The sequence below is a fragment of the Tachyglossus aculeatus genome, chromosome 20 (assembly GCF_015852505.1).
Source record: "Tachyglossus aculeatus isolate mTacAcu1 chromosome 20, mTacAcu1.pri, whole genome shotgun sequence".
Classification (NCBI taxonomy): domain Eukaryota; kingdom Metazoa; phylum Chordata; class Mammalia; order Monotremata; family Tachyglossidae; genus Tachyglossus; species Tachyglossus aculeatus.
Genome location: NC_052085.1, coordinates 12,745,381 through 12,757,937, shown reverse-complemented (window position 1 = coordinate 12,757,937; position 12,557 = coordinate 12,745,381). Strand labels below are relative to the sequence as shown.

At 43.5% G+C, this 12,557-nt stretch overlaps 1 protein-coding gene across 1 annotated transcript in view; it reads left to right on the top strand.

Moving 5' to 3' along the window:
- ANKRD10 (ankyrin repeat domain 10) overlaps window positions 1-9,261 on the top strand; it is a 48,676-nt gene extending 39,415 nt beyond the window's left edge. Inside the window, exons 5-6 of the mRNA XM_038761612.1 lie at window positions 2,027-2,122; window positions 7,595-9,261. Coding sequence (XP_038617540.1) covers window positions 2,027-2,122; window positions 7,595-8,070 — 572 coding nt within the window. The 3' untranslated portion in view covers window positions 8,071-9,261. The remainder of the gene's footprint in view (window positions 1-2,026; window positions 2,123-7,594) is intronic.
- The last annotated feature ends 3,296 nt before the right edge of the window (window positions 9,262-12,557 follow it).

Genomic DNA, 12,557 nt, shown 5'->3' with positions numbered 1-12,557 from the left:
CACTTCTATTACACACTACGCTGCAAGTTCCTCATGAGCATGGGACATCTACCGGCCCTGTTGTATTCTCCCAAGAGCTTAGTACAGTCCTTAGTACAGTAAATGACGGATCAGGACTGTGCTGTAGTTATGATAGGACTCAATTCCCCATCTCCCCCCACTCCTGGCCCCTTTCAAAAATCATGGGTTTAAAAATTGAAAATTAAAAATTAAAAAATCACGTGGTTGTCAGGAAAGATATTTCTGGAGATTGTTGGAATGTATTTATAAAACATTTTCTATTGTCTGGGCTCAACCGTATCTCCCGTGGGTGGATCTAGACAGCCCCAACCTTGCAGTTTACTTTCACAAACGCAGTGTGGTGAGAACACAGGGAATCTATTTTTCAATGAATGCAAAGTGGAGTCATTGCCCATAGCCTCGACTGACTGAATTGCTTTGCGCCTATCATTTGACCTCTCCAGGCCTCAGTTCCCCCATTTTAGTTCAAAGATTACCGGGGTAACATTTTTCTTTAGGTTTTTTGATTTAGGGAAAATGCGTTTGTCCACATTATCCCACTGTAGTCTGTCTTGAGGGTAAAAGAAGAAAGGCTACTCAGATTTTAAAGAACGTTTCACAGGTTTGCCACAATTACAGAAAGAAAGTTAAAATGGAAACACTATCTTGGCATCATTGATTTGAGGCTGCAGTTCTGAGAAGGGGCCTTTGAATACTCGAGTGATTGTCTTTCTGAATATCCTGAAGTGATTAAGGGAAGCAAACATCTGGGTTCGTCTGGCCTGACCAACAAGTGGAGGGAGGAAGACGGGGCGTCAGAAGAAGAGCTGAGGTTATGTGTGAATTTTTATCACACACGTTCCATTTTTGAAACAGAAGGAGTTCACGTTAACGTTCCTGTCCTAATACCAAGCATCTCTGAAGTAAATTCTGAGAAACACAGCAAAGACAGGGTGCTTGAGTTCCTTGTCTGAAGGGATTAATGCTTGTCCGTCATTCCCTGCCTGGATCACGATTTTCTCCTTTTCCCAGCCCTCTCCTTATCTCCCCCTTACACAGTTCTCCTCGTCGCAGCAAAGCAGGCCGCGGTCTCAGTGATGGAAGGACCCAGCCCAGCCTTGTTTTATGAAAACGGTGTTTTGTGAAATGATCTGGGAGAAGCAGTGTGGCCTAGTGGAAAGTCAGAGAACCTGGGTTCTAATCCCGGTTCTGCCCACTTGGCAAGTCACTTCTCTGTACCTCAGTTACCTCATCTGTAAAATGGGGATTAAATCAGCCTCCCTCTTAGACTGTGAGTCCTATGTGGGGTAGGGACTGGGTCCAACCTGATTTCCTTGCAATCTACCCCAGCGCTTAGAACTGTGTCTGGCACATAGCAAGCGCCTAATGAATATTTATTACTCTATTTATTTATTTATTTATTTTACTTGTACATTTCTATCCTATTTATTTTATTTTGTTGGTATGTTTGGTTCTGTTCTCTGTCTCCCCCTTTTAGACTGTGAGCCCACTGTTGGGTAGGGACTGTCTCTGTGTGTTGCCAATTTGTACTTCCCAAGCGCTTAGTACAGTGCTCTGCACATAGTAAGCGCTCAATAAATACGATTGATTGATTGATTGAATACCATGAAGCAGCGTGGCTCAGTGGAAAGAGCCCGGGCTTGGGAGTCAGAGGTCATAGGTTCGAATCCCGGCTCCGCCACCTGTCTGCTGTGTGACCTTGGGCAAGTCACTTCTCTGAGCCTCAGTTCCCTCCTCTGTAAAATGGGGATTACGACTGTGAGCCCCCCGGGGGAAAACCTGATCACCTTGTAACCTCCCCAGAACAGTGCTTTGCACATAGTAAGCGCTTAACAAATGCCATCATTATTATTATTATAGAAAAAGAAAAAACAGACGTGGACCAGTGCATAGGTTCTTTGAACACTTTTCCTACTGCGAAAATGTAATGGAATATCTGCCTTGCAAGTTCTTTCCTGTGCTGTGTACCTCTGAACCTAACAGTGTATTTTTTTTTCCTGTACAGCCCAGGGCTTTACCTACTCCACATCCATACCGAACGGTGGAACGGAGGACGAAGCTGACAATATGCACATTGATAGAGAGTTTGCCGTCGTACCAGGTGGGAGGGGACGGTTTCCTGTTAGCCTGAACGGCACCCAAATGTTTGAAGACCCCAAACAACATGGGAATGGTTCTGTCGGACCAAAAGAGATTGAAATCTATACCGTTTCAGCAATGCAAACCCCCTGTCGTTGCAAGAATCAATATGCATATTATTTCTAATATCCAGAAATCGCTCTTCCCTGGTTTTTTTTTTTTGCACATTACTGTCCTGTGTCTTGGAAACCTGTACTGTTGTGACGCCGGAGGACGACACAAGGATACGTATTTTTTAGAACCCACACTGCACAGACGTAAAGATTTAACCGATTAGGCAGCCATTTTAAATTTTATTTAGGGTTCTCTATCATGTGCCTTGTTATTGTAGGGGCTGTTCTGGCAGTTTTAAGAGAGGCCCAGAGCTCTTTGTTTTTAAGATGCGTTTTGAGGCTTTTATTTTTATTGCTACCAAATATTTTGCAATGCATACCTTTTCTGTGCGTGATTACTGCTAGTGTTTTCAAAGCAATATGTACGGAATGTGAACTAGTGTTCATGCTAGTTACATAAACAGCTAAAGATGGCTATCGTTTTGACGTGTTGAAAGACTTCAGTGGCATAGTGAATATATTTAAGCATTAGGTCGGGCAAGGCAATAGGGTTATATAAAATCCACTACTCAGAGCAAATGTTTTCTCTAGCTTCCTGGCACTGCATCTATTTTTGCCAAAGGATTCTTATGTGGTAAAAAAAACGTTCAGCATCCAAAGCAACCGTTTCACAATATACAGCTAGAAAGTTAGAAGGTTGAAAGAATCTTGCAGAAAACGCTGGGGTTTGCCTCTGTGAATTTATCCATTTTTGGCACTAGCTAAGTTCCCAAATTTGAATTGACAAGGCAACCCACAGATTGAGCTCTTTCTAGCTCATGAAAGCTTTGTAACAACCCACAAGTGTATTGAGTTGCATTGATTTAATTAAAAGCTCTTAGACCTATTTCTCCTTGCACTTGGGATGGTAAAGCAGAACTGCATTCACCTCATCCATTATTATTCTCCATAGATGTGAATACTCATTTTTATCATCTTGCTGTATTGGACTCTCTTGTTCCTATACATCGACTTCATCGCTGATATAATGGGTTAGATGTTTTCTAAATTAAAAAAATAATATTCGTTCAAGTCTGAAAGCGGAGGCACATGGAGTGTGAAATTCTTTGAAGTGAACTGCTCTCCCAGTTTAAGAAAGAAAAAAATTGGCTCAGGGGAGAATGGGATTTGGGAAAACAGTGGTAATGGAATGGACTCCACCCTAGATATATTTACCCCTAAATATTGGGTCATAAAAGATGGAGAACAAGGGTGCGTACTTTCGGTAATAAAAGCACCCCCGGGCCGGTCTCTCAGTCGTAGTCCGAAGCCTGTCAGGATAAACAGATCCAAAAATCTACCACCAAGTGATAGTTCAAAAGAATCATCTCTCAACTTTTGCAGAGGACAGTGGTGTTCAAAACGACACGCCCACAGGCCAAACGTGGCTTATGTGGCAGCAAAAGTGTGGCCTGCCTGACATTTATAGTAGGTCTTTTTTAAGGAAGCACACATTAATTATGAGGCTAGTAGGCCCCAGTCAGAGTTGAGATGTGCCCCGACTTAATCTTCGAAGACAGTTCCACCTGTCAAATACCCATGTTGTCATTGTCTTGGTAAAAATGCATCAGGGGTGAGCGCTAGTCTTATAACTGTCCCCGGTAGTACTAAGTTGATGAAACTGTTTCTTAAACTCTCGTATTACTGCCAATAAATTTCTGGTCGTGTGGCCCACTGTCGTAAAAGCTCGTCCCTCTTCCAAAAGTCTTAGAAACAGGTGAGGATTGGCTACGCCTGGAGGTATTTTTGGAGCAAAAGCCAGTTCAGACTTAACATCAGAGGGCAAAATCACCATCAGCAAGATATTGTTAGGCAAGTTGTCATGTGACTTAATGGGTGCAGGTCCCTCTTTGGTTTTAAGATCTGAACTTCCAAAGCACGTGTTAGTTTTTTTTCACTCCTTTTCTTCAACAGATCGGCAGGCGTGTATTTATTTTTTCCTTTTCCAGTTTGGGAATTTTGTGATGTGCTGCTTAGCCCCCTGATAAACCTCCAAGCCTCCATCAAGTTGTGGGCTGTTACTGGAGGTCCCCTACGTACTGGTTGATAAAATTAGAAAATAATACAGAAGCACTCAGTCAAGTTGTAGTAAAATGTCCTTTATGGGCATTGTGAGGTTTAAAGGAGGAGCCTGATTTTTGAATACCGAGTAGCCATGCTTAAGACCTTTTGGAGAGTCATCTACTAGCATCGATTATTTGCACTACTGATAAATGTCCCAGTTAGAAATGCCTTACTAATGACCAGACCCCTCTGACTTACTGGGTTGGGGTCAGGGTCTTCTCATAGCCAAATTATCCTTAAGGAAAGGTCGTAGTTGCTTAAAATGTATAAACCCATTTTCCCCTCTGTATGTTCATTCATTCAATTGTATTTATTGAGCACTTACCGTGTGCAGAGCACTGTAATAAGCGCTTGGAAAGTACAATTCGGCAACAGAGACAATCCTTACACAACAACAGATGTGCTTATAAAGGATGGATGGACACTCTGCAGTTATCAAAAGAACCATAGAAATGATACGTTTTGACTTTGAAACTACCGTTATCCACATGATAACTTTAGTCCTGTTAGCCGATGTCATAGTAGTTTTGAAGTAGTTTATAAGCAGTGTGGCTCGGTGGAAAGAGGATTGAATTGGGAGTCAGAAGGACCTGAGTTCGAATCCCGGCTCCACCACTTTTCTGCTGTATGACCTTGGGCAAGTCTCTCAAATTCTCTGTGCCTCAGTTTCCTCTTCTGTAAAATGGGGATTAAATCTTACTCCCTCCTACTTAGACTGTGAGCTCCATGTGGGTCAGGGATTGTATCCAACCTGATTTTCTTGTATTTACCCCAGCGCCTAAGTATAGTGCTTGGTACATAGTAAGCACTTAAGTACCATTAAAAAAAGTAACTGTCTTTTATGATTCGTGTGTTCTTACCCTAAAGCGTTCTGATTTGTCACCGGATATGAATTGATGACTATTAAACAGTTTTTAAACTCCCCAGTTCATTCACTGAATCAAATCAGGTTGCGGGCCTTTAGATTTTTGTGTGTTAAAAGTAGACCAAAGGAACATTCAAGCCAGAGTTCACAGGTGGAAACCCCAGAAGTGTCTGTTGAGCATTAATGTACTAAGTAATGCACCAGAGTAACAGTAAGAGAATGTGTATATTATTTATGTTTGCTTACATGGGAAGAATGCATCTCTTCTTCACTTTCAGCATTGTTAAGGGGTGTTCACTTTTATGACCCTCACTTAAACCAGCCCCTCTCTATAACAGAGCAATATATTGATTGAAAAATTAACAGTATACTCTCAAGGAATAAAATTTTCCATCTTTTTATCCACTCTTAGGAATTTGCATACGTGCACATGTACATAGGAAACCTTGAACTGCAGAATACAGAGCTCCAATCAGTGATATTGAGCACTTACTATGTGCAGAGCACTGTACTAAGCGTTTGGGAGACCACAGCAGAATTAGTAGGACACATTCCCTGCCCATAGTGAGCTTACGGTCTAGACGGGGAGACAGATATTAATAACTTCAGAACTCCAAAGAGCTAAGGCTCTTTGGATCTAGAATTTTTTCTTCCTTAATAGGCAAGCCCAATAAATAACGGGGGGTTGTTGTTTTTTTCCTTTCTGAAAGAGTTTTGAAACCAGCCAACGAAATTTAGTGTGACCTGGATAATCATTGAAATAGCCAAATTCAAAAAAAGTGATTGAAAGGAAGGTCAGAGTGCATCTGATTCTGGCTGGGACTTCAAGTGTGTGTTTGGTGCGGGTGGTTTTCTGAGCATCCTGACGATGCTGATTCTCACTTTATGTGCAGATTAGTTAGATTTGGGTTTCACTAAAGAAAACACCCCTTTTTATGTTCTTGTATAACCTTGCTTAGATGATTATTTAAAAAAACGTACATTTTATGCCATATTTTCATACTGGAGCAAAGAGCTGCCTCACTTGTAAACAAAAGGCATTTTTCTCTAGGATATATCTCTCGGGAGCTTGTTTTAGTGGAATTGTCCCTTCTGAAATACCCTCGTCAATTCCGGGAAGTTTAATGACCTTATTTTCAATTTCAGATGGTTCATTCATTCATTCAGTCATTTATTGAGCGCTTACCATGTGCAGAGCACTGTTCAGTTTGGACTGAATTTTTCAAGTAGATTAGTTACCTCTGAAAATTGTCCAAGATAACATCAACACTTTTTTTAGACTCCCTCACAGAAAAGCTTGGAGGCGTGTTCATTTGCTACCCACCTCATTTTTTGGAGGGAATGATTTAATGCTACCAAAATGACCAGCCATCACCTAGAGAAGCAGTGTGGCCTAGTGAAAGGAGCATGGGCCTGGGAGTAAGAACACCTGGGTTCTAATCCCGGCCCCGCCACTTGTCTGCCGTATGACCTTGGGCAAGTCATGTAACTTTTCGTGAGAAGCAGCGTGGCTCAGTGGAAAGAGCCCGGGCTTTGGCGTCAGAGGTCATGGGTTGAAACCCCGGCTCCGCCAATTGTCAGCTGTGTGACTTTGGGCAAGTCACTTCACTTCTCTGGGCCTCAGTTACCTCATCTGTAAAATGGGGATGAAGACTGTGAGCCCCCGAGGGACAACCTGATCACCTTGTAACCTCCCCAGCGCTTAGAACATGCTTTGCACATAGTAAGCGCCTAATAAATGCCATTGTTATTATTATTCTCTGGGCCTCAGTTCCCTCATCTCCCAAATGGATTTCAATATCTGTGCTCCCTCCTTTTTAATCTGTGAGCGCCCTGTGGGACCTGATGATATTATATCTTCCCCTGAGCTTTAGTAAAGTGCTTTTACAGATGAGGTAACTAAGGTACAGAGAATAATAATAATAATAATAATGATGGTATTTGTTAAGCGCTTACTATGTGCAAAGCACTGTTCTAAGTGCTGGAGGGATACAAGGTGATCAGGTTGTCCCCACGTGGGGCTCACAGTCTTAATCCCCATTTTACAGGTGAGGTAACTGAGGCCCAGAGAAGTGAAGTGACTTGCCCAAAGTCCCACAGCTAAGTGGCAGAGGCAGGATTAGAACCCACGACCCCGGAATCCGAAGCCCGGGCTCTTTCCCCTAAGCCACGCTGCTTCTCATCCAATACAGCCCAATATATATTTCTAATATCCAATACAGCCCAGAAGCGACGCATTTAGCAAAACCTCGTCAACAAACTTCCAAGGAAATAGATTGGGGGGGGGGCCACACACCAAAGGATAAAAGTTCTACGACAGCGCTGAAGGAGTCTCTTGTTCTTAAGGTTTTGTTTCGTTTATTTTCCTTCCCAATGATTCCGAGTTTGGTGACGGGTGTATTTCTCAATGCAGATATGACTAGCGGTAGCCCCGTTTTGATTACACTGACAAACAGTGGCCTCGTCAGTGGACATTCCGACTTCAGCCCCCCGGCGCCTCTCGCCGCGACGGACCCGAGGAATGGCGAAAGTTTCATCCCGTCTAACGGGATCCACTGCCGGATGGCGCCAGGCCCGCCTTTCGCCAACGGTCAGAGAGCCTGCCCCGACGCCGGTCTCGAAGAGCCGGAGAGGACCACGAACGTTGCCTCTGACATGTGCGGGTCCCTGCATCTGAACGGGAGCCCTAGCAATTGCGTCGTTAACAGGCCGTCCTGGGTGGAAGATCTGGGCGATCACCTCCACTACGGGCATTACCACGGGTTCGGGGACACGGCGGAGAGCATCCCCGAGCTCAACAGCGTGGTGGAGCACTCGAACTCCGTTCGAGTGGAAGAGAAATACGACAACACCGTCCTGGGCACGATGCACCTTTATCACGGCTCCTAAAACACCCGCCGGATCTCCACGGAGGGATTCCCGCTACCGACTTTCCTCCGGAAACGTTCTCCTTAGCATTCACTTGGAGGCAGGAAGGGGCGCGGATTTGTTTTCTTTTATATATACCCCGTCCTCTCTGGAAAAAGTAACCCTTGCGGCAGACCCGCTCGCTAGATAGCCTTGTTGGGGGGTCTCAGTCTGCAGCCCAAGCAGGGCCGTTGGATTAAGTAAGGCACGGTTCGGTTGGACTCGCCGGTCCTTTCACAGAACGCCCCTGCCTGTTTTGTCGGCTTTTTTGGTTTCTGCCTTTTGTTCCTAACTCCTGCGCTTTTGGCGTTCTCCTGTTTGCGAAGCCCGAGGTGAGGGCGACCGGGCAGCAGTTCGAGGTCAAAAAAGAAGAAGTTTTCAGTTGTCCCACCCAGGCAATGCTTCTGTTTCCTCCACCCCTCTAAGGCCGCGGTAAAAGGGGTCTCTCGCTATGCAAGAATCGAAATGCGTTTCACCTTAATAAACAGCTCTCTCCCTCCGCAATGTGCCTGTGGAGAATGGGACTCTGACTGAGGGCCAGATCGATTTTAAATGACTCCAGGTGTGGCGTTGATCCTGCCCAGCCTACCGTTTGGACTCCCTGCTTTCGGGAATTAAAGCGGACTGCTTGCCCCCCCCCCCCCCCCCCCCCCCCACAATAAAATCGCAAACAGGTGCAGCCTTGATTAATACCATTTTTCTTCTGCTTTTCTAGTGGATGTGCTTAATGCTTTACCATAGATCACCTATTAGACGGATGTTTGCACGGTTTCCTTTTTCCCGTAACTCTAGGACTCGTCAGGTCGAAATATTTCAATTTAATGGTTTTGGTATTTTTTTTTTTTCCACGTTTCGTTTGGTTTCATGTTTTTGGTTTGGTTTCGTACGATGCTTTTGAAAAAATAGTGCTATGCATATCCTACCCACCAAGCCCCCTTTCCCCGAGATGCCGTCGTGTTTATTAGTTTCACACATCAGCCTTTCCGCGGCTAATGGCTTCACTGTGCAAGTATTGGAATAGAAGTTTTTGCTTTTGTGACTGGCTCATAAAGACCGGTGGAGACTGAGAAATGTCTTAACCAACCAGTGGCCTATGAACTGTACTAACTGTTTTGTTTAAAAAGGGACCTTTCCAAACTGAATCAAACGAATAAAACGTATACTCTCACTTGACTTTGGCCTGATGTGTTGTTTTAATGGAAGGTTTTGCCCTGCCTTCAATCTTAAAACCTTCTGGCCTTCAGACTTCTTGATCTTGGGTTAATGTAGGACCCGACACCAGCCCCGATCTTGGGGGAGGGCCCGAGAAGGAGGCCATAGAAATTGATCGATCGATCAATCATATCTATTGAGCGCTTTCTAAATGCAAAGCAGAGATCATCATCATCATCCTCAATCGTATTTACTGAGTGCTTACTGTGTGCAGAGCACTGTACTAAGCGCTTGGGAAGTACAAGTTGGCAACATATAGAGGCAGTCCCTACCCAACAGTGGGCTCACAGTCTAAAAGGGGGAGAGATGAAATGTGTCGGCAAATATTTGGACCATCAAATTGCTAATGGAAAAGGGACGGTAAAAAAAATATTGGTACTTAATATTCCTGACCCTGAGGTTCAACTGGAAAAACAGATCAGTAAATTGAAGTGGCTTTTCTGCTTGACCCGCTCTCGTCCGTAGTGGTCTTGAGACTGGAGGCATCACAATGCCTGTATGAGAGTTGACAAAATATTCAGGAGCATTCCAGGGGGTAATGATTCAACCGATTCCCTTAGCTTTGTTGCCTCAAGTATTCCAGAATCACTGCCCAAGCGTGGCCGGACAAATAATGACTGAAGGAAAATCTTCAGCTCAGGACTGGCATTTCTTAATCCTTGCCATCCCCATTTCCAACACAAAGCTGCTGTCCCTCCTACTTGGTGAACCCCATGTGGGACCTGATTATCTTGTATCTACCCCAGCATTTAGCACAGGGCTTGGCGCATAGTAAACGCTGAACTAATACCGTTAACGGAGGTCAGCAAGAGTTGAAGGACCTGAATTTGGGGACCGATCCGAACTGCTCTTGGAGACGTCAGGTATGGAGAAGCACGGGCCTAGGAGCCAAAGGGAAATGGGTACTAATCCTAGCTCTGCCACTTTTCTGCTGTGTGACCTTAGGCAAGTCACTTCACTTTTCTGGGCCTCAGTTACCTCATCTGTAAAATGGGGATTGAGGCTGCGTGCTCCAAATGGGACAGGGTCAGTGTCCAACCTAATTTGCTTGTATCCACCCCAAGTGCTTAGTATGTAGCCTGGCACATAGTAAGCACTTAAATACCATTATTATTATTACTATTACGATTATTATTATTATTACATCATTTGCTGCCCCCTGCTGGTATGGAACCACATCCAACTTCCAGCAATAAGTATAATAATAATTGCAGTGTATATTCTCCAGAAATTACTCCTTGCCTGAATGGTGGGATTCCCCACAAATTCTGTTACGGGGCTGGAGGTGAGACAACCCCTGCTGACATGGGGTATAGGGTTTTATATATACACACACATATATGTATGAGTATGTATATACATATATATGCATGAGTATGTATATACATATATATGTATATGAGTATGTACATACATATATATGCATATATGTACATACATATATATGGATGAGCATGCATACATATGTATGAGTGTATATACACATATATGTATGTGAGTATGCATATACACATATGAGTATGTATATACATATATATGTGAGTATGTATATACACATATATGTATATGAGCATGTATATACATATATATATGTATGAGTATGCATATATATGTATGTGAGTATGCATATATATGTGAGTATGTATATACATATATATGTATGTATATACATATATATATGTATGTGAGCATGTATATACACACATATGTATGCATGTATATGCATATATGTATATGAGCATGTATATGCATATATATGAGCATATATATGCATATATATGTATGAGTATGTATATACATATATGTATGTATGTATATGCATATATATGTATGAGTATGTATATGCATATATATGTATGAGCATGTATATACATACATATATGTATATGAGTATGTATGTACATATATATGTATGAGTATGCATGTACATATATATGTATGAGTATGCATGTACATATATATATATGTATGAGTATGTATGTACATATATATGTATATGAGTATGTATATGCATATATATGTATATAAGTAAGTATATACATATATATGTATATGAATATATATATATATATATATATATATATGATGGTATTGGTTAAGAGCTTACTATCCAGCACTTAGAACAGTGCTTTGCACATAGTAAGCGCTTAATAAATGCCATCATTTCTATATGCCAGACTCTGTACTAAGTGCTGGGGTAGATACAAGCTAATCAGGTTGGACACCGTCCCCATCCCAGATGGGGCTCACAGTCTTAATCCCCATTTTACAGATAACGGGCACAGAGAAGTTAAGCCCAATATCACACAGCAGATAATAATAATAATTATGGTATTTGTTAAGCGCTTACTAGGTGCCAAGCGCTGTTCTAAGCACTGGAGTAGATACAAGGTAAGCAGGTTGTCCCACGTGGGGCTCACAGTCTTCATCCCCATTTTACAGATGAGGTAACTGAGGCACAGAGAAGCTCAGTGACTTGCCCAAAGTCACACAGCTGGCAAGTGGAAGAGTCAGGATTAGAACCCAGGCCCCCTGGCTCAGAGGTCCACGCTCTTTCCAGCAGATTACGCTGCTTCTCCTGATCCCTTTTCCCAGAGCTGCCTCCCTCAGAGCAGGGGGAATACCTCAGCTTGTTTGACCTCTCCCCCACCTCTCTGCCTAAATTAAGCTCATTCATAGCGGACTCGTTATGGGCAGGAAACGTGTCTGCTAATTCTCTTGAACTGTACTCTCCCAAGCGCTTAGTACAGTGCTCTGCACACAGCACTCAATAGATACCATTGATTATAATAATAATGATGGAATTTATTAAGCACTGTTCTAAGCGCTGGGGCGGTTACAAGGTGATCAGGTTGTCCCTTGGGGGGCTCACAGTCTTAATCCCCATTTTCCAGATGAGGTAACTGAGGCCCAGTGAAGTGACTTGCCCAAAGTCACACAGCTGACAATTGGCGGAGCCGGGATTTGAACCCACGACCGCTGACTTCAAAGTCCGGACTCTTTCCACTGAGCCACGCTGCTTCTCGATTAGGGAAGCAAGCATGGCACAGTGGAAAAAACCTGTGGCTGGGGATCAGAAGGTCGGGGGTTCTAATCTCAGTTCAGCTACTTGTCTGCTGTGTGACCTTGGGCAAGTCACTTCACTTCTCTGGGCCCCAGTTCCCTCATCTGGAAAAGAGGGATTAGGATTGCGAGCCCCACACGGGACAGGGACTGTGTCCAACCCGATTTGCTTGTGTTCCCCCCCGCAGCGCTTA